The sequence below is a fragment of the Sebastes umbrosus genome, chromosome 13 (genome assembly GCF_015220745.1).
Source record: "Sebastes umbrosus isolate fSebUmb1 chromosome 13, fSebUmb1.pri, whole genome shotgun sequence".
Lineage (NCBI taxonomy): Eukaryota > Metazoa > Chordata > Actinopteri > Perciformes > Sebastidae > Sebastes > Sebastes umbrosus.
The window spans coordinates 3629388-3652409 of record NC_051281.1 but is presented as its reverse complement, the minus strand read 5'-3'; the positions used below and the strand labels follow the sequence as shown (position 1 = coordinate 3652409).

General features: G+C 40.8%; 2 protein-coding genes across 2 annotated transcripts in view; both read right to left on the bottom strand.

Annotated features, from left to right (window-relative positions):
• Nucleotides 1-23022, bottom strand: part of LOC119499822 (trace amine-associated receptor 13c-like) — a 978627-nt gene that overhangs the window by 622924 nt on the left and 332681 nt on the right. The window lies entirely within an intron of this gene.
• The window catches only part of LOC119499809 (contactin-associated protein-like 5), a 106441-nt gene that overhangs the window by 39929 nt on the left and 43490 nt on the right, over nt 1-23022 (bottom strand). Inside the window, exons 8-12 of the mRNA XM_037789007.1 lie at nt 18976-19243; nt 12652-12795; nt 11629-11788; nt 5070-5176; nt 2268-2387 (exon numbers count right to left, since the gene is read on the bottom strand). Of these exons, the coding sequence (XP_037644935.1) occupies nt 2268-2387; nt 5070-5176; nt 11629-11788; nt 12652-12795; nt 18976-19243 (799 nt within the window). The remainder of the gene's footprint in view (nt 1-2267; nt 2388-5069; nt 5177-11628; nt 11789-12651; nt 12796-18975; nt 19244-23022) is intronic.

The window sequence follows — 23022 nt, the reverse complement described above, 5'->3', positions numbered from 1 at the left end:
ATTCACATATCTGGAGGTCAGAGGTCAAGGGACCCCTTTGAAAATGGCCATGACAGTTTTTCCTCGTCAAAATTTAACATAAGTTTGGAGCGTTATTTAGTAAGCTTGTATGACATGGTTGGTAGTAATGGATTCTTTAGGTTTTCTAGTTTCATATGATGCCAGGATCTTCACTTTACTTTAAAACTGATCCTAGTACAATCTCCGAAAGACTGAATAGTGTGACAACCGTGCCCGATGGCGACCCGTCGGAATTTTAAGATGTTATTTAAAAATTACAAGTTAATGTGTTAAAGTACGACAGAGTCACATTGAGGGGAAGAAAAATCTGACATTTTGAGAATAAAGTCAGAACTTTACAAGAAAAAAAGTAATTTCCTCCTCCACAAAAGAGGCCATTTCCCCATCAGGTCAGTGTGATTCTTTCTTCAGAATAAACTCAGTTTCTTGCACAATCTTTTCAAGGTCCTGATACTGATGATAATGTGGTGCTGATGTGCCAAAAGATGAAGTATTTTGTTATTTGTGAAAGCTAAACTAAGTATAAAGGATACACACAGGCTGCTCTATCTCCCCTCTAAAATAACACGTAAAATTACTACTTTATAATATTAGGATTTTATTCTCATAATACTACAACTTTTTTTCTCGTAAACCTATGACTTTGCTCTCGAAATCTCAGACTTTTTTTCCCTCAATGTGGCCCTAATACTCATATACACGTCGTATTAAAGAAATTAGTGGCATTAAAATGAATTTGCGTTAACGCGTTATTATGCGGTTATCTTTGACAGCCCAATTCATAAGTCAATGGGAAAATTGTGGATGTTCATGGTCCCCAGTAAATGAATCCTAATTGTTTTGGTCAAATCCTGACTTTTGCACCACAATCAGCTAAAAATAATGCGTTTTACACAAAAAAATCCAAATCTAATGGGTAAATTGTGGAATTTATTGTACCTCCATATTGGACACTTTTCTATAGCACCACCCTCAGTTAAAAATGTCAGTCTTGCACTAAAGAAAATCTCATAATTTAATGGCAGACTGCCATGAAATTTACCGAGCAGATTAGTGCTCCCGGGGGGATTAACCCTTTTGACTTTAATGACCCGGTGCTCTAATGAAAATTGCAGCCTCTAGAGGCCAGCGGTGGGGCTTTAGACCAGCTTGTTAAATTGTGACACTTTAATTTGGGACGCCATAACTTATTCATGGATGAATTCAGAGGAACCTGAAAAGCACAAGATGCTTCTTGTGGCCAACTGAACCATGGGGGTGATTGCATTATTTGTTGGGGTCTCTATGATAACTTGTTTTTTGCCTTTTAATTAAAGGCAGGATGTTGTTTAAACATAATGACATACCCTGCTTTAGCCGGAAGCTTGTTTTCTCTTAAAAGATTGAATTACTATTTAAGTGTGCTTCACATTTGAAGTCACAAACTCCGGTGACTGATAGCAGGTCATACAGCACCTTCTAATGTGTATATTTACTTGATGTTCTCTGGTGTCACAAAGAGCTCACGAGGAAATAAGCGTTGTTGGTATTATTAGACTGTAAATCGACTGCATGTTATGAGAAATGACAGATGATAGAGAGAGAGGACAGAAATGAGGCGTTTATGAACAGATATGCTCGCTTCCAATTTAATGGACCTAATTAAAATCCTTACACTCACGAGGCTGACACACATAGGTGTTACCATGGTTACCAAAACGATTTACATAAATACATACATGGCTTATACGGGGTTGATTATGGGCTCGCTCCGTGAACAGTTCACAATCAGCAGATGGATATATACTGTCGGTAGTTCAGCTTTTGAAATCATGCCATATCTGTACTAAATACTGTGGTTGGTACGTTTGTTTGCTTTCACACCTCAAACGAACCGCACCAGAGTCCGCTTGGAAGCCGATATAGACCCTGTGGTTGTTTGGTCCACGCCAGGGTGTTCATTTTAAACCAAACCAAACAGTGTGAAAGCACCCCGAGACGCCGAAATAATGCAGTGTGACCACACGGACGTTTACAAAAGATATCGACTCCCCACAGATTTGTCCTCAAACTCTCCAGGACGGCCCTGAGTGGCCGTAATGATTTCTCACTGGATCGTGAGCTGTCAGATGGCCGCGGCGGTGGTGCGGATCGATTTGCAGTGCGATCTCTAAGTGAGTGGACTCTTTACACCGAGCTTCCTGCCAGTTCTCAGTGGAACTCAAAAAAGGGTAAAGGTGACAACATGTGAATTACAATGATCTTACCTGTCATGTTGCAGTATACCTGTGCGGGCCCCAGGGGACCACTCCCATCTGGATCAATGGAGTAGAAGCCCGAGGAGCTGCCAATCAGCTTGTAGGCCTCGCAAGACGACTCGTAGATGGCTGGAGGAGGCAGAACGGGGGGACAGTTATTCCTCCAAGATTCAGCCCACGCTCCAGCAGCTTCCACTAAACCTATATCTTTGTTTACTAACTGTTATTGTTTTCATACTTTATAAAAAAGCATTGGTGACATATGTTTCTGTTCTATCTATATTTTGCTCTGATGCAAATTATGGCACAACAACCACTCCTATGTGGATACTACAGTTATACGTATAACTACTGAATGGACTAAACAATTTTGAGGTGCATTCACTGTCCTGTTAAAACCATGCATCTATAAAATATTGAGGATTTATGAACTGAATGTAATGTCCCTATTGCTTAAAAGTGCATTAAAGTATCTGAAACCAATCACCAAACTGGCTCAGCACATAATGCAGTTTGCAGCTGTAACGGTGGCAGTTACCACTCCAAATGCTTAGTGATTTCTGAAACAAAGGGACCTTGATTTCAGGCAAAAGTAGACAAAAGCAGAGATCTGATTTTTAGCCGGTGATCGTATTTTTTGTTGGCTGATTAATGTTATCTCCATGATTTGGTTGAGGCTAAAGCGAACAGGTCCCAGGCAAAAAGTCAGCATCCTCACCAGCTGATGATCCGTGTAGACAATGTGAATAAAGAAACAGCTTTGGTCTTGTATTACAGTGAGGAGCTAGTTACCAATATCAAGTTAAATAAATACAAATGTAAATCAGAGTCGTACTTCATTATAACGTAACCCTGTTCAACGTATTCTCAACTGTTCGTATGATATCTTACGGAAAAATGTATTCCTCCTTTTTTGTTTGTTTTCCTACAAATGTCCAGCAAAAGGTGTCAATTTCTGCTCGTTACATGCATACAGTCTTTTCCAAATAAACTTCCGTCTTCACAGGAAAACTTCCTTAGGTTTAGGCAACAAAACTAAAATAACTCCGGAAGTGGCGTTACTTAACTACGTAAGTTAGGTGACAAATATATCAGCGTGACTTCTGCTGTGCATTACAATACCCATACTACCGTAATATTCAGTAGCCAGTAAAAAATGTAGTATGTCCCAATACATAGTACATCAAATGCAGTATGCAAAAAATAGGATGTCATACTGCATCCGGTCGCATTTTGCAGCATGCAAGCCAGGATGCTTTTCTGCCTATTCTGACCCACAATCCTCTGTGATATATGAGCAAGAGGGTCAAAGTTCAAGGAGCAACTTTATGACGAAGTAGTATGTCCCAGTTGTGTGCATACTGCATGCAACAGTACGTACATTGTAAGGACAGCTGCAGTGTGTACTAAAAGTAAAAAAGAAAACGTATGTGATTTGGAACGTAACCCTGGTTTCACACGGAACACTAACGTCGGCCTCCTGGGCAAAAGTCTGGAACCTTTTGACCCACTCATCCACCCCGACCTCCAGCCTACGCGGTATTCACCGCTATTTATATTTCCTGGTTCACGATTACGTGGATTAGATTGATTTCGTGGGAGATACACAAATTACAGTGCATTACTTTTTGTAGGTATAGCTACTAACAGTGTATGAGAACAGCCTGCCCTGTTTGGCTGTGACATAGTTAAACAAGACATAGTTTAGATTTATGCTTTATTGTTTCAAATATGTTTAAATTTGAACTAACAAGGCTTCCGAAGGCCCCACAAATAGGCTTTCAGGATGACGACTACCCGGCGTGTTCGGGGGAATGTAGCACTATCTTGTATAATGAGTTTGGCTGGAGTTGCTGTAAACCTGCCCAAAACTGAATGAAGAGAAGGGCAGAGCTGCTAAAATGACCTTACACTGTGATATACTGCAGCAGCATCCAGGACCAGCTTCCAAACTGTGAGGAAGTACTACACAGTGGATGGGCTACTGCATTTTTCTTTTTTTTATGCAACCCCACAAAGTCATTTAGATGCTTTAGCTTGCTTTGGAAGTAATGCAGGTGGTAAGCTAATTAGCCGTTATGCTACGATGCAGTTTAATGCATTCCTTACGCGTCTGCTCTTGTATTGTCTGGTTTTGGAGAGGCTCAGTAAGACACTAGCCTCCACACTTAACATGCAAAGTAGCGCTCTTACTTCAGCCAACCGTCTATTGGTAATGTGTTTCAAATGCTCAAGTTTCAGATATAAGTTTGAGCTCAAGATGGAAAATGTGGGAAGTTGATGAGTTGAAAAACCTATTTGAAATCCAGCAGATGCTCTTATCTGTCATGTTCCCTCCAACATGCAAAGAAAAACCGTGTTTGGCTGCATATAAACAAGAAATCAGGATTCTGGGGCAGCCGAATTTCACACATAGTTTCTAACAGCCGTCTCCACGGCAAATATCAAGGCGATGTTGCAGAGCGTCAAAAAATGACACCCGTAAGGAAAAACTCCTACATGTAGAGTCAATCTGAAGTCAGCCATAAGCTATTTAAGGATATAGCAAAAAAAAAAACACATTCTCAGAAATTTGAAAGGAGAATAACAGCAGTGTTTGTAAGGTCATGTCAGGTTGAAGCGGGACCGGGTTCTGCTTTGCCTCTCAGCCGCACAAATCGAAGAAAGCTACGAGCAAGACGGGTAAAGATGTGTGTGTGTTGAATCAAATGACACAGCTCAGTAGACCCAGGATGTACGAGGGGGGTGCAGAGGGTGTAATAGCAGGTTTGAGACGAGGTGATGAAATGAGAAGTGCGAAGAACTGCTCACAGTTGTGACAGGTCGCTCCAGAGTATCCTGTTCCTGAACAGTCGCAGGCGAAGGAGCTCCACGTCTGAGAGCAGCGGCCGCCGTGTTCACATAGGTTAGGAAGGCACCTGCAAAATAAAAAAAACATAACCGTTTAATATCAGGAGATTATTTTAATGTATTTTTATTAAGGAGCAATATAAATGCTTGTTCTGTCTAGCCTGCAGTAGTGGAGGAAGTATTCAGATGTTTAATTAAGTAAAAGTAGTAATACAACAGTGTAAAAATACTGTTACAAGAATAAACAAGTATTAGCATCAAAATATACTCAAAGTACCAAAACTGGATTATAATTAGAGATGCATTGATGTGTAAGCATCATGAGGGTTCATATTACGTGGTTAATGGGGGGGTCTGACCCCCTAATTAAGACTTGTATCCCCCCAAAAGAGATAAAAACAGGTTGGGGTGGGGGGGTCCAAACATTTATATATCCTTCTTACCTGTAATCATAAATATTACAATATATTTCCCATATTCATGCCTGAGAGAATCTGGTAAAAAGATATAAGACACCCCTAAAGTGGACCATACCATTTCTTAACCTTGGCGTTAGTTGAACGTCTCGCCTGCGTTGCAGCGGCTCGCGTCCTTCTATGCTCGCGAGCCAGTGGGGACACTAACGTAGTAGCAAGCTGCTATCTAGATAGTTCAACACACTTTACTTTCTTACCTACAGAGGTAAAAAGCTGAATTAGATTGTATCAGTTATCTTGAGTTATCATCATCTGCAGACTGCAGACATTAGGCCTACGCTAAACAAGCAAGATACTGTAGGATTTTAAGAATTCAATTCAAATCAAATTCAATTTAAAACAGCATGAGCTGACCAAAGTGTTTTACAAACATAGGCAGTATAAAGCAGGACAATAGAGTAGACAACAAAACCATGCATATACACCGGCACAGATCAAGATCAGATCCATGAGGGATCCAAAAAAAAACGAATCAGCAACGATTTAGTAGTCGCACATTAAGTGCATTCATAAGCTAAATAAAAGATGTGGGCGTTGAGCTGTGCTCTGAACGTAGAGGGGTGAGATCTGATGTGGCGGCGGGGGGGGGCAGTTTAATCCACTGACTGGAGCATTAAACGGAGAGGGCGCGGTCGCCCCTGAGCTTCTGTAGAGCCCGAGGGACGACCAGGGGTTACTGGTCAAAGGACCTGGGTGACCTTGGTGTAGGTATAGGGAATTAAAAGGTCAGATAGGTGAGAGGGACCTAATCCATGGAGGGCTTTATAGACGAACACTGAAACTGACAGGGAGCCAGAGGAAGGAGGCGAGTATGGAGGATGCTCATGGGTGCAATTTCAGTCTAAAGTGAATTATTTGTTGGATCGTTAAAACAAGTACAAGTTATTTGTTCAGTAAGGAGGGATATAGGACTTCTTCATCACTAGTAGCATACTTTTTTTTCATGTGTAAATTGGTGCCTTTGCAGGGATAAAAAATCATCGCAGAACGCACCGAATCGCACCATTTCCCCCGATTTTCATTGTATCATCAGCACTCTGAGCATCACTAATGTTGAAGCTTCGGTGCTGATAAGGCGGCTAATTCCAAATGCTTTATATACTATTTACGGGTAGCTTAATCTCTAATAATTCATCAGAATTTATTAGTTGATTTATAGTTTTAATCTGTAACCAATGTTGTCAAATTAGTGGAACAAAAACTACAACATTGGCTTCCAAATTGTAGTAGAGTGGATGTATAAAGTAGTATAAAATGAGAATACTCAAGTAAAGTAAAAGTACCTCGACCAGTACTTGAGTAAATGTACTTTCCAGACCTGCTATCCAGCAGTTAGAGATTTAGTTTATAATGATATAAAACAGGTAAACTATCACATTTATAAAGCTGCAACCAGAGAATTGATTATCATGATAACTTCTAATAGTTGCTAATTTAATTGTCCCGTCGGTGGAGTCTAGAGGAGCTGCTGCAGTGATTCGATTAGTCTAAATGAATCACTGTTGCAGCTCTAGTTTACCCCTAATACATTCTCATCTTCAAAGTTTGCCAGTTTCCCAGCACTTATACTTTCAGAACAAATATAGCCATTAGGAGCAGCACACAAAACAATAAAACATATTTAGACAGCATAAACAAAAGATCACAGAAACCCCTCAGGCATTTGTATTAGGCACCAATAAAGCGACTTCCTTTGTTAGTGTTTGCAAACCTGATCTTTTATTTATCAGGTAAGAAAGACCCCTTCTCACTGTTTCTCTTTACTCTTTTGTATGCAATTATGAACACAAGCTTTGGAACTCACCCGGAAAGAATAATTTGCTGTTTATTCATGTTTCATTAAAAATCCCACAGGACTGTGAAATGATGGCGTTTCACAGTGTGCCCTTGTTTGAATTTGAAAAAAAAAAGCTGACAGATCGCGGCGTTTCTCTAAAAATAAAAGCGTTACTGTCACCTTCAGACTAGAATGCCTGTTAATGGGATTTTACCACAATGAGCGCTTCACAGAAATTTCAAACCGCACTCTTCTGATTAATAGTCCCTTCCTCGAGCCTCCTTCAGTTTCACATAATTGCCAGCCTTTCGAGCGTGCATCTATAATTTCATACACTTTCATCTCTCACCTATTAACTGCAGCGGAGCGGGCCAGCCGCAACACGGATAAGGTTGCAGTCATTGGTTTAATTACCATCATGCTATTTTCTGTTGTGTTCCGTGTCCTTACAGGTCACGGAATTACAGTAGCCGGCACACTTTAAGTGCACACTGACCATAAATTGAGTCACAATGTTTAATTAGACACAGAGGAAAAGGAGATTAGCTCTGATACAAGTTAATTTTCTCGGCCTCAGGGGTCATTGAATAGGCCGCGGAGAGTGAAATGAAAGTTAACATCAATGCATCAATTTACGGAGCTGAGTACAGCAGCCTCACGTGTCACGTCCTCACAGCGGCTTACAGCACAGGATGTTGCAAAGACATCAAGAACACATCAAAAAGAAAAGTGTGGAAGATATCGCCCACTCACAAATTTCATTTTAGCTCTGCACAAGTTTCTTTGTTGCTGTATATACATCTACTGCATAATGCATGGGTTGTTTCATTTGCAGGCTACATCACAAACTTTCCATGCTTGAGTCTTTTTTTTTACATAAAATACATTCTGCACTGTGACTGTAAAATTACATTAAAATGTTTTGTAACATTTCACATTTAGATTTCAGAGCTTTAACAGTAAAGTACAGTAGGGCTTTCTTAACTCTTAAAGCTCCATAAACAATACCGTTTATATTTATGATGATTGAAATGACTACACGTAATGGGAAAGCAGTGATTTGTAGTGACAAACCCACAGAGAATTATCAATCACTGCTTCAGCTCTACAGATAAACACAACCTGCCCAGCACCAAACGACCGACCACCAAAGTTAGCATCTAGCTGTTGAAGAATGTAGAACATTTAGCGGCTAAAGAGACAGATATTTCCCTCGGGAGTTGGTGGAGACCAAACCAGAGCAAAAAGGTGAGTGAATATTGGACTTAAAGGTGCAGTGTGTAGGCTCTGGCGGCATCTAGCGGTGAGGTTGCAGATTGCAACCAACTGAAACTTCTCCCGCGTGCTAAGCGTGTTGGAAAACCACGTTGGCCGACGCAAAAACGTCGACGGCGCCATCTAGAAGAAATTTAGTTGTCGATAACGCGGTAAAAAAACAAAACAATAAATCCCATGTACTTCAATATAAACTCTAATATTACTGTTTGCATACAGTTTTTTTTCAAATGTATTATTAATCCCTGATGATCCGCCTCAAGTTTCTCACCAAAAACTAAATCTTTACAAGATTACATTTGAACACATCATGATAGTTTACCTTCACCCAATGCTAAATAGAGCTTGAACACATCATAATGTCATCAATGCAACCTCTGTACATTAGAAAGCGGGACTGTGCTGCCCACCAACAGCTAACAGCTAACTGCTAACGTTAACTAGCTCTCTTCCTGCCGATTTCAAGACAGTTTTGTTTTTCACAATGTAGCATCATCAGGGAAATTTTCTATCATCCTTGAACAGCAATACGCCATTAGTCTCAAACTCTGATCCCCAGTACCTGCGGTACTGTAGAAAAACAAGTACCGTCCGTGGGTACGAGGCTTAAGAAACGGGGGATCGCCAGCACGGACCAAGTATGGAGTGTGGGATGGTAGCTGGACAGATGCCAGAGCCAGGCTACCGATCCCCCCCACACACACACTGCCATCCCACGAGGCAGCCCCCTCGCTCTGACATCTCTTCATACATTAATGCATGTGTATAGCTCCTGTTTGTGCATGTGTGCATTTCAGGCCTGTGTGTGTATGAACAAAAACAACAGGGTGAAAAAGAGTTAATTTCCTCTCAAGGGATTAATAAATAAATCTAGTGTTTGCAGCTTGTTGCACTTCTCAAAAACAGCTCCAAAAACAAATGAATACAGGTTTAAATCCCTTTAAGTAGGTTAACTGTCACTATTTGTTAACATGTACACGTTTTATATAAGATAATATTCTGTGGCTGAGTCTGTCAGCATGTTTTGGAGTTCTTCTGCCCCCTAGTGGCCAACAAGTGATCAGTTTATCTTTAAGGATATTAGTAGATGAGGAAGTGTTTGTAAAGGTCCAAATGCACTGAAGGCGCAAATGGAGATAAATGACGCACCATATTTGATGCTCCTCTGGCGCGCTGCAGGCAGCGGATTTCAAATGTCAACACTACAGAACCGGCAGTATTTTAGGAAAAGGTCACTATTCAGATAACATTTTCTATATTACAGAGAACCCTTCAAAAAACCTTCTCCTTTAAATTATAAATTAGATTATGTGAAATCGGCGCATCACTCTGTTGGAGCTGTTCGGCTGTGCAATTAATCACATTTTCAGTTTCAATAATGATTCGGATTCCAACGATTATGAAAACAAGAAAATCGACATAAAACAATTATAATTCCAATTTTGCAATGATGTTCTCATTTTGTCTTGTGTTATAAATCCAGCGCACCCATTTCCTTTATAGCGTTGTACTTTCCCCCAGCTCGTCGAGTCAGGGTCGGCCGCTTGATGAATATCTATTTCCTCTGTGGTGGCGATGTCGGCAACCCACCTGACCCGTCTTGAAACACGGAGACTGTCTCGTTGACCACGCTTTGTGGGTGTGACTTTTTTGCCGTCTCGTCAGCATTCATATCTATACATCAAATGTGTTTATGATTCAATTGTTTACTAGAGCACAAAGTTCATCTGTGTTCACCATATTGATGCATTTAACTTTAAAATGTGGGCTGCAAACTTTCTCAATATTGATCAAAATAATCTGGATTTTTGGCGTAAACGAGCAGCCCTAGGAGTTGGAACTACAAAAACACTAGCTGTTGTACAGTGGTGTTACAGAGTGAAGCTTCTCTCACCTCATAAACAATCTTTGGCTGAGTGCAGACAAACCGACAACAATAACCAAGTTCTATTTTGGTCTGACATCAAGTTATCGTTTGATCTACCACCGGCGACATATGTCATTTTAACCTGTGAAAGTGACAGTATTTATTTGGTAGTTATATCTTTAATAAAATAGCATTCTCTCGGGGAGAACATCCTTAACTTTAGATTCCTTTAAGCTCTCTCCAAACACAGCGGATGCAGAAAGAAACAGCTTTGGACGATGGGTCGTCAGTTGATGCTCAAAAATCAAAACAAGGTTAAGAGCTATTCATAATATAAAAACTCGATCTCACCCAAATTGCCACAGCACTTCGCACTTTTCACTCATCCATCAATAGATTACATTTTTGAAAAGAAGAAACCCCTTAGATGGAACCGCTTAAGATGTATGTGTCTCAGCTTGGGAAAAGAAAACATCTCATTCCATCGTTCTGTCATTTCCAACAGTGCATCCCCTTCGCCGACTGATACAACAGACTGGCAGCGCTGTTGTGTTTGCATATCTTCTGACAGCGAACAATCTGGACTAGAAAGCAGGTACTTTGACAAAGGAGACTCTCCTCGGGGCAAACACAAGGGAAAAACGGCAGTTTGCATGTTTGTCTCGTTGTTATACGCGTTCCGAGCCACACGCAGACATTCGTGGAGCTCGTAGGGTCTGCCAATCCCATTCGCGGGCCCACAGCTGTGCAGGGTAATGAGGGATAGGGATAGGGAGGGATGCCACACAGGACAGCAGGGAGCAGCTTGTTAGCATAGCCCTGTGCCAGAGAAGGTGTTGCCGACTTTCTGTTGCAATTTAATTGGATGATCCTGTCAGCGTGTTTGTCTTTCTAGGACAAGATGTCAGTGACTTTCAGTCAGCTAGGCAGACAACACCCTGCCATCTACAAATTAACAATGCAGGCATGAATAAGTCTCTGCTGCCTACTTGGATAATGTTTTACAGACTCTTAAGTTTGACACATTTTGACTGTTGAATGTCGAAGTTTTTCCATAAGATCTCGGCGAGAACTCTCTCATCTCGCGAGATTAAAGTGTAAATAAGAAATTCAAAACTGCTTTACCTGTCTCTTATGTTGCAGGTGTCGAACTGGAGCTCGTTATAATTTCCCAGCAATCCTTGCTGAACATGATTGAGATTCATCGGATGGCCGTTGATGAATACGAGCCGCACGCATCCCTGGAAGTCCGGCGTCAGGGACTGACAGTCCACGGCGGGACAGCCTGGATGGAAATGACACATGATTCAACTTTCACTATACAAGCACTGTGGACCTTTCAAGAATAACTAGGCTCATTGGAGATGAGCCAGCATGCGCAGAATCGATGGCTGGCGATCGCCGCGCAATGCATGCTGGTTAGATTTGTGTCTGACTTGATGCTAACTTGCTCTGACGTCATGCACACGTGGGTAATGATAACCTCACGAGATCGAGGCGGTCTCAGTTGCTCTCCACCAACTGCAAGACCCAGGACATGATGGGAAACGCCTGATCAAAGAGCTGATTAGCTCTTAGTTTTGACAGCAAACACCACGTGTTGTAGAAAGTCACAACTTTCTGTATAATTGTAATATTTAACACTAGATTATAGGCTATTAGTCTCATATTGTACAATGAAGATTTCATCTGTTAACAAACATATATTTTGTGGTTGATAATAATAATTATTATTATAATAATAAAGGTTATTTATATAGCACTTATCAAAGCGAGTGCTCATTACAATGTGCTTTACAAGGCAGACATAAAAAATAATAAAGGATAGAATCCAATACCAGACACACAAGCACATTTCCACGTAGATTTACAAACAAATGTGGTCTGCAAACTACAAGAAGCCTACAGATCTGATCTAACAGGATGTCACTTTTCCTGTAAATTCTTTAAAGGTTGCTGGAAACGGCTGGAAACTGTCCGACTTGACCGCAGCTTTTAGTCTCCGTCCCCTGCTGCTGCCGCCTGATCTCGTCCACTCTCCAGGCGAGACGCAGTTCATCTCCAACGAGCCTAAACTGTTGCAGTGTGTTCAACAGAATGAATTAAAGTTGTTTAATATTGCAGCACACATTGTGAGAATCCACTAACCTCCAAAGTTGAAGTTGTCTCTTGATTCCAGTTGTTCCCACAGTTCGATGTTAGAGGACGGCTCGCCGTCCACGGTCAAAGTGATCTGCAGGTCCCTCGTGTTGAGACTCACAGAGTGCCACAGACCGTCGTTGACTCGGTGACCTAAAGAAGAACATTTCACATTAGGCCTCAGTGAAATGGCAGTTTAATGGTCTGTAGCACAGAAAGAGATATTGTGTCCATTTCCCCGCAGACCTTGAGGCTGAGACGAGTTTCTCCCACTGTATCCTGGTTCATCTGAGTGTGATATAGCCGTAGTGCTTTTCTTAGCAGCCACCAGTAACCTGCGCTATCAGGGCGGCACGCAACGCCGGCCACAGGAGAACACGACAGTTTGTTATTAATTCCACCTGTGTTTGGGATTAGTTCGAGATACACTTTTAATGAGATTAAATAGCTGCCGTCAAATCCCCACATGTCCTCACAACACAGTTTCCAGCGCGCAACTTGTTTTCACTTCAGTGACATGAGAGAGAGACAGTCACAGAGCTTCAAACCTCCTCCATCACTCGGAGCCTCGACACTCAAACCTCTCCCTCCTCCGCTCTGTCACTTGTCAACAAACTTCTTACTGCATATTTCATCACTTAGATGAAGTTAATGTGTAAATGGTAGAGCTGATCCCCTCTTAGTCGATTAGTCGACTTACCGGTAGAGATTTATCGGTAACACTTTATAATAACCAGCATTTATAAATGCTAAATTTATAGTTAATTAAACTATTCTATATTGTATCATAGCTGGTAAAATATGATAACAATTACATTATGATTACATTAGTTAAGTATTTATTATCAGTTTATTGTTGCACACATTATTAACATTTGATATACTATATTAAGTATTTGTTATTGATTACCAAATGATTTGCAAACCTTTAAAAAATCGTAAATGGTAAATCTATAAACATTACATATATAGATGGACCAGCTACCAATTATCAACCATTAACAAGGTATTAACTATCTTATCTAAATAATGTTTATAGATGCTTTAAAAAGTTTTAATTAATCATTTAACAAGGTATTATAATCAAACCAATTATTAACCATTAACAAAGTGTTACAATTATCTGTCTCTGTAATGTTTATAGATGTTTTACAAACAATTTCTTAAAGGTTTACAAATAATTTCATAATCATTAACAAATACTTAATGTGTGCAACAATAAACTGTTAAAATAACATTAATTATTTAAGGGATAATGTACAGCGAGCCGGTCATTGTTGTGAAACAATCCCCGACAGGGAAGCAGAGCGGTCTCTCATCGCCCTGAAGGGGTTTCTTTCACAACACTGACCGGCTCGCTGTACATTATCTCGCTTATTACACGGCTACTTACTTAAAAAAATCAATATTTTGACACAAAAACGGTCCTCCAGAGTTCGACATCAGAGCTGCGGCCAGAGCAACGGTCTGTTATAGAGAAATTACAGACCGCAGAACGCCGTGATTGACCAGTCAGAATCGAGTATTCAACACAGCCGTGTAATAAAAAGTGTTTTTAGTCGGTCAGTCATTTTTATGTTTTTTTATGCTGAATTACTTATTTACAAAAAAACGTATGAGGACATCTCTTGGGAACATATCATGAAAAACTCTCTTTTTCAGTGCTTGTGCTCAAACATCTGGTTATCTGGAGTTCCTACCATCCCACAAACTGTGAAATAAGACAACCCACTCAGTTTTTTTATGGGCTGTCTGGATCAGAAAACATGTGATTCAACAAGTCATTCAGATGTGGCTCCCCTTCCTATGTCACATGCAGGCTCATTAGAATATACTGCCCACAGCTTGAGAACTACCTTTGCAAAGGTGCACCATATTTTTCTCGTGAGCCAATCAGAGCAGACTTTTTCAGGAGGAGGGCTTAAAGAGACAGGTGCTAAAACGGAGCGGTGAGTACAAGTATATTCAGGTTTTTCAGATATATTCAGGCAGACAGTACGAGAGAAATAATGTGTGTTTGAACATTAAAGCATGTAAACATGTTGTAGAAACCCAAAATACAACCCGAAAATGAGCATGATATGTTCCCTTTAACACAATATTTTGCTACCTTGGAGTAAAAATGCATCACGCTGGAAATCAGTCTCTCACTCTTCAGTATTTCAGTCTTTAAAAAATCAGCTCAATCCCAAAGAGATGAGTAATGAGCCAACTCCGCTTGATCCACAAACCAATTCTTTTAAATTGACAGTGACAGCTCATCTCACCGAGAGCTGCAGCCTTCAACGGGACGACGCACACACAATGGCAGCAGTGAAATGGAAATTACCGAGCCACACCTCCATTCTGAGTGTGTTAGTCCCCGACTAAATTAGCATCCAGAATGAGCCGCGCTGTGGTTTGGGAGCTCAGAGGGGACGACACGGTCACACAGAGTGCACACTGGGGGTTATTCTAGTTAGTCCAAAACCAGATCCGTCCAGGCTCCTGGGAAAACTTGAGAATTTCACTCACTATCCAATGATGCCCGTCGCTTGCAGAAAAGCTTTTATCCAAGAAGACTGGGAGTGCCGTCGGCATTTCTTTCTCCACTCCATTGACTGTTTCATGGAATAGGCAGTGCAGCCGTGAGGGACTGCTGGCGAGCATCAGTGTGAGTTTACCTCCCCCACTGGTTTCAACTCATATATATCTCATGATCTCCTTGATGTCCTGCTGCTGGCCAAGCTTGAAGTGTCAAAGTACTATCCAGGACACACATCTAATGTTTCTTTTTTGCATCGCAGCAGTAACCTGTTGCTCAAGAAAAATAGAATATTTGCCTATTCGTCTTCTGTCTGAGACGACATCTCTGAGCCACACTGCTGCCTCCAGGAAATACATGTGACAGCTTCATGTCATTACTGCACCGCGCTGCAGAGGCCTCAAGTCCTTGACAACCCCAGCCAGCAGTAGATGCAGAGTGAGGTGAATGAAACAGAAGCTCATTTTTTGGATGTTGCTTCCCCATCATGGACACTTGTGCATCTCCTGGTTTGACTGTGAGACACAGATGTCTTTGCTTGTGTGAAAATTAAGACCTTACTGTCGGTGCACATCATTTCTGAGGCCGACCAGAGGAAGATACAGATCAATATTGTTTCCACATTAACGCTCTTGTGCACTTAGCTCAAGTACAGCACTTTATCAAACGGGCCCAATTGCGTTTTCTCCTCAAGCTATTCTATTGTCTAACTTGTCAAACTGAAAAAAAAAAGAATGACGTGATGTTTCCGATAAAAGTGAAAAGAAAAGCAGCTTGAATTTAGGAGAATTTGCAAAAAGTTTAATGATCACACAGAGACACCTCCGCTGCACGCCATTTGACATTGCTTTGAGGTATGTGATGGTGTTGCACCTTAGGAGGAGAGTGTTGAGAAAGGTGAGAGTAGGCATATTATAACATCCATGAGCTTAACTTACTTCTTAATTAAAATCCTCAGTTTGAGATTCACAACTTTCCTCTCTTTCTCTCTCTGGGAATGTGTACAGAAATGCAGATTTTTTTAGGTGCTGCACACTACAGAGGCTCCAACCGGCGGCAACAGGTAACTCTGTTAACTTAAAATAACCGTCGCTCTGCACAGCACGCTCATGTTTACTGACCCAGACGATCTTTACGCACCACAGGAACAATACACATTTACCAGCAGTGAGTCCAGTTTTCTCTGCTTGGATCTCACCGCTCGGTTATGACTCAGCACATCCATCACGGAGAAGATTTCCAGCTGTTACCAAGTATCATGCACCCTACTTTGGGATCCTAATGAAATTAAGGAACGTACCCCCCACGGCTGTGTTTAATACTGCACATTCACTCAGGATAAATCGGAGTTTTAATCACATTTACTGACTAGATCCGAGGGATTACGTTAAAAAATGTTAGCGGCCTCTGTGCCGAGTAGTTGGATGAGCCCCGTGAATTTGTAACCAAGATGCTATCAGAGCTCTTGCTCAATAATAATTCCAACTGTGACCTCCAAAAAGTCCACCCAAGGAGGAAGAAAAACTCTTAAAAATAAGTGCATAAATAAATAGATACCCCCAATTTACTGAGAAGTCAACTCCTTTCAAACTAACTAACCTAAACTAACCTTCTACTCTGCTCAATTAATTTGAAACTTTTACTTCAACGTTGTTATTACAAACACTAAGTGAACTCCGGGTCAAACTGTGTGCTGCAGCTCAGAGGCTGCTGGTCCCTGGTGCAGGTAGGTAATTAAATACAGCTTGAGGTAAATTATATAAAAGGGAATATTGTCTCTTAGCTGTGGTTGTCTTCTATATTTCCCTGCAGCCCACCATCTGCTGGAAGTCTGGCTTCCCCAAACAATCTCAGTTATCTGTGTTATATTTGCTAAGCAATCCCGTACAGAGGATTGAATGATTTTTTTGTTCTCAAAGTAATTCCAAGAAAATAAACTTTTTTGAGTTTATTGAGGACAAAGGTGTTAGAAGTAAGTCAGATGAAATTACTTGCGTAAAGCCAACACATTCAGTCTCAACACCGTGGATTAAGGCGGCGCTGTCTTTCTTTATACTTTCAACTCTTCTCATTTCTCAGTTTGTACATCCTCGATTCCTTTCCTCGCCCTCCTCTCCTCGCGTCTATAAGTCTCTTCCCAGCTGAGATGTGAGCAGAGGAGGAGGAGGAGAGGACATCCGTGCTTCGGAGCCGTCATTTTAAAGAGACGTCAATTAAATATGACGTGTGGCACAGCTGCATCAGCTGTCCATTGTTTTGTTATAGTCTACCGCTGTATTTTATGATCTCTGTCAGATGAGTATAACAGTGTTCAACTTATATATTTACATTTACAATATATATATTATTTATTTTATATATTATTATTATATATTTTATATATTATATATTCAATTCACAACGTGGCATAATTTGAGAAGAATGTGTCACTCCTCTTTTATACGTCATGGGTGCCGAAAAGACTTCCGCAACATAGCACACATAGCTCCTCTCTCCTTGATATGCATTTTAGGAATTGAGACATCCTTCAAGATGGCGTGCTGAGATCGATTTTTCGAGTCACAGGAACGGGACGGGAGGAGACGAGGAGACGAGGAGGCACAAAAGAGAGAACAGAGAAGAGCGTTTTGTCTCAGTGGAGTGAAGCACACAAACAAGCAGCCAGGTGGAGAAAACAAAGGCAGCGGCTCATGTAAGGGGGCCCTGTGGAGTTTTCACTTGTAAGCAAACAAAAGTTGTGTTTACATTCAGTGTTGCTCACTAGAATGTATAGTGTGTTTCCTACAGCTCTGTGTGGAGTGTATTCCCTTCATCATAAAACATTTACAAAGCGTTTTCTAGCGTGCGTCTTCTTCTTCTTCTTCTTCCCTCCCTTTGCTGGCTCTTTGCGGCAGATCTTGGGGTGTTACCGCCCCCTGTTGGTCAGTGGAGTAGTGGGAAACCATCGGCAGGACTGAGCATCGCGTCACCCTTGCGACGCGCAACCAGGGCTGTCAATCGATTCAAATAGATAATGCGATTAATCGCAAATTAATCGAGATTTGTCAAGCATTTAATACTCTTATCAACATGGGAGTGGGCAAATATGCTTGCCCCAAATTGCATGTGGTTATCATAAAGTGGGCATGTCTGTAAAGGGGAGACTCGTGGGTATCCATAGAACCTATTTTCATTCACATATCTTGAGGTCAGAGGTCAAGGGACCCCTTTGAAAATGGCTAATGCCAATTTTTCCTCACCAAAATTTTGCGCAAGTTTGGAGCGTTATTTATCGTCCTTCTCGACAAGCTAGTATGAGATGATTGGTACCAATGGATTCATTAGGTTTTCCAGTTTCAGATGATGCCTGTATCTTCACTCTAGCTTTAAAACTGAGCTTGCTAAAAATCACAGGTTGCGTTAATGCTTTAAAGAAATTAGTGGCGTTAAAACTAATTTTGTGTTAACGTGTTATTATGGCATTCATTTTGACAGCCCACTGTGCAACACAAACAAAACAGCGACCCACTCATAGAAACGCAGCTCCGTAGGGATCCTTTAAGCCAAACTAGAATCACCACCTCCCAGCTGTACACTTCAAAAGTGAACTGATCTGTGGAGATAATCAAATCCACTTACCGGTAATCATAATTATTTATTCACAACAGAGCTTCTTTTTTTTAAACAAAAGCACGAAGCAACAACTCCATTGAATTCAAATATTCTGTATGAAATAGAGAAGTTTGATGGAGTGACTGAAGGTTCTCACAGACACTGTTATTCAGTACGTTTCTATGTGAGTTTTGTGTACGTGTGACCTGCGTACTCACCAGCAGAGGCCTCAGATTTCACCCGTCCTGAGCTGTGGAGGGTCAGCTGCAGCCGGCTGTTGTTGATCTGCAGCTCCAGCCTGTGGGGCTCCGGGTTCAGCTGCACCGAGAGCAGCAGCCCGTCCGGGTTCCACGTCCTGAACTGGAAGCGAACGGAGAAACCCCCCGAGGCAGACGCCGCTGACGGAAGTGACAGGAAGCTGCTGCTGGAGCTCAGAAAGGTGCAGGCCACCAGCTGGGGCTGCGAACACGAGAAGGTCACATTGCCCTGGAGGACGACAAAAACCCAAGGACACCGATTTACACGAATCTTCAGCTACACGTTAGAACAAGTTGCTCTCATGGGAAGTGCAATGTGACATGTCTGGAAATAACTGTCAAGTGGATATGCACAAAGGGAACAGAAGGTTAAAGAACCAGGAACAAAATAATTAAATGTAACCCTTAACCAGCTAAACTGAAGTATTTGTCATCAATTGTCAATTCATCATCAGCAGCAATTTGTACTATTTACATGAACATATATATTCATAATAATGATATAAAAGGGCTGCATAACATGATGATTAAAGGAATAGTTTGACATTTTGGGAAATATGTTTAAATGTTCCTTGCCGAGAGATGAGAAGAGAGGATCGATACCACTCTCGTTTCTGTCCATTAAGTATCCTCCATCCAGGAGAGGGAACACAATCAGCCTGCCAGCACCTCTAAAGCTCACTAACACATTATATCTCTAACAACATGTAACGTGTTAGTGAGATCCAGAGGTGCTGCTAGGCTGATTTTACCTTTGAACGGAGACAGGCTAGCTGTTTTCCCCTGTTTCCAGTCTTTATGCTAAGCTAAGCTAACCGGCTGTAGCTTCATATCTATCGTCCAGATACGAGTATCGATCTTTTCATCACACTTTCTGCAAGAAAGTGAACAAGGGTATTCCCCAAAATGTTGAACTATTCTTTTACAGTTTTTTGCAATTTACTAAAACACAATTTCTGAAACTAGGATCCTCTTTGTCAAAACTCTACGCTCAAAAAACAAAAACGTATTATGTATTTATTAGTATTTATGTGTTTACATTTGTTTGTTTCATGCATCATTATTATTATTATTACTATTGCTACCAACTTGTTTTTAATTTCTCATTATTTGAAGGTAACAGATGTCCACTGTATTCAGATCTATTGTAAAACCAAGAGGGGGAGTTTTACTATAAGCCCTTCTGGGTTTCTTAACTCTTCTGCACAACCTCTGCTGTTTGTTATATACTTTTGTTTTTATCACTTTGTTAGTGCTAATAAACTAATAAACATAATCTCTTCTAAAATTGGTATTTTTGCATCACAATTTTACACACAAACACCAAATAAATAGCTCTCTCCACATGCCAACTGCACCCTGATGTGTAGTAATAAGTATAAAACACTATTATATAGAGTCTTTGATATTTTCATTTGAAGCATACTGTGAATATAGACTATGAACACATACAATGGAGAAAAAATTGTTCATTCTAAATACCTATACTCATAACATTATCAGACATAATTACTTAACTGTAACTGAAGATGACATGGACATAGTTATTGTATTGTACTGACAAAATACAGTATATTGCAGTTACAGTCCTCTAACTCTCCATTGTTGTGCACACTACAGAGAAAACCTGCATCCTTTTTATAGTGTTCAAGCTCTGATTTCTAAGTGATCTAATTGGTTACAGGTGTGTTCACAGGTGCATTGTGGGTGCAGGTGATTGATAATTGAGTGTGGCGTTTCAATGGCAGCACACACGGTTTTGAATGATGCGTCTAATGTTGATAACTGTATGTAATTATTTGCAAAAAGTGTGTTTTAGAAATTTAAACTTCATTTAAAGCAGACAACGTGCTGATGGTTCAGCACATCTGGTCAATAGATGATTTCTACATGAGTTAGTAGTTTCAATAATTGTGCAACAAGTAGTTTTTGTGTCTTGGTAATTGCAAAAAACTGTAAGAAAGATTAATTTTCCCTGAGACAGTCCACGTGGTTCCAAAGTTTTCTAAACTCCAAAGTTACCAAGATGAATCCATGACATGTATTTGCTCCGGACCAATATGGTCCAAGATAAAAACTATTTAAGTTTACATTTCGGTGTAATTCTGTGCAGAGCAGAGGTTGTGTTAGGTTCGTTCAAACACAGACTGGCCGTGTCTGCTAAGGTCAGAGTCCTATTAGTCCCTGTGCCTGCAGGGCAGCACACAGCAATCACAGCTCTTTGACTCTCAATGTGATTCCCCTCCCATCAACCTCAGGGAGATAGTCCCATTGAAATTCCATTACAGCTTCCATCATGACAGCCTCGCTGCTTCTGTTGTCAGTGAAGGCCTTTTAACGCAGCAATCAGCCTTTAAAGGCAGAGGGGGTCTCTGATGAGATGTGGCGTGTGGATCTTCGGCCGACCTGTCTTGATTTGTGTGGGGGGGGGTCGACTCTTCAAATGAATCCATTCACACACTTGGACTTAATGATGTAGTAGTTAGGATCACAATGGATGTCATGATTGTTTTCTAACATTATTCTCTTCTTCCAGTTTCTAACCAGAATGCCTCAAGAGAAAAATGTCACACAGGAGAAGGAGAAATAGTCCGCCCACCATTTTAGTCCAGACAGAAACATCTCAATAACTATGGGATGGATTGACATGATTCCCCAGACAGAGCCAGCACTGAACAATTTGGTGCCCTAGGCAAGATTTTAGCTGGTGCCCCCTACCTCTTTTGGCATGCGCGGAGGCATGTGTGAGAAATGTTCTTAAACAGTGTTATTTTTGTGTACAGGATTGACATAGCCTCTTAAACTGCTTAGAATATAGCTACCACATTGACCCTGATTGTGAGACACCCCCGTTTTTCCTTTTTTGAAAAAGATTTTTTCAAGATCAAATCTTCTTTTTATATAAAAAAACATAATTAAATCTGAGCAGAAAGCACCAGTAATTAGACTCTGCCAGTGTCATTGATCACCATGATCTTAAAATTGGAATTATTCTCCTCCTCAGTTGATGGTGGATCATCAGACCATTAATATCATCTGACATTTGAAGGCTGTTTCAGTTTTTAAGATAGTGGATATACAGAAAGGGATAAATATCGTGCCAAAGTTGAGCTGTCTTCACCCAGAGGTTCGCGACACCTCGGTGGCTAACGGCAGTGTTATGTGCCTCCTCAGACGCTTGGTGGCCTATGCACAGCACGTGATGTGCATGTGCCTCGCAGCTGCGCTGTACCCAAGATTACGTATCCTAATGACTCTGGTGATCCTCTGACTTTTCCTCTAGCGCCACCATGAGGTTGACATCTGTGGCTTTGAGTAAAATATCTCAACACCAATTGGATGGATTGTCAGGACATTTGGTAAACACAATCATGTCCGTCCTGGATGAACTGTAAGAACTTCGGTGATCCTGACTTTTCCTCTAACGCCATCATCAGGTCAGCGGGTTGAAGGAAACACTAGTGCGCCTGCTCTCTGGGCACATGGATGCGGAAGCTTCGGGTCATTTTATACCCCACAGTAAAACTTTTTCGAATGGCTGTAAAATGACCTATCTGTGATTATTTTGACTGATATTGCAATGCAATATATAGATTTGTTATATTAGAAGGAATAATACATCTCACATCATTGTTCTCATTTTCATCGAAATACATATTCAAATGTTTATAGTGTGATTTTTTGCTGGGGATCTGTACCGAACGAAAACATTTTCCTAAGTCAGTAGAATATGATGTGCAGGCCAGGGAATCTCTGCAGCACCACGATATTTAATTTAAAATGGTATTTTTCGCCTTTAACAAATATTGTGCCTCCTGCTATTTGTAAATTGCATTAGGCCACAGTGAGATTTCAATAAAATGTTGATTAATTGTGCAGCCCAGTATTAATCTTTTTGTGCTAGTAGTTAAGCAGTGTATCTTATTTTATTTTTTTTATAGTTTTATGCCAGTGTGCATTGGAATAGAAAATTAAACAATATAAAATCTATACAGAAGTGTAAAGTTG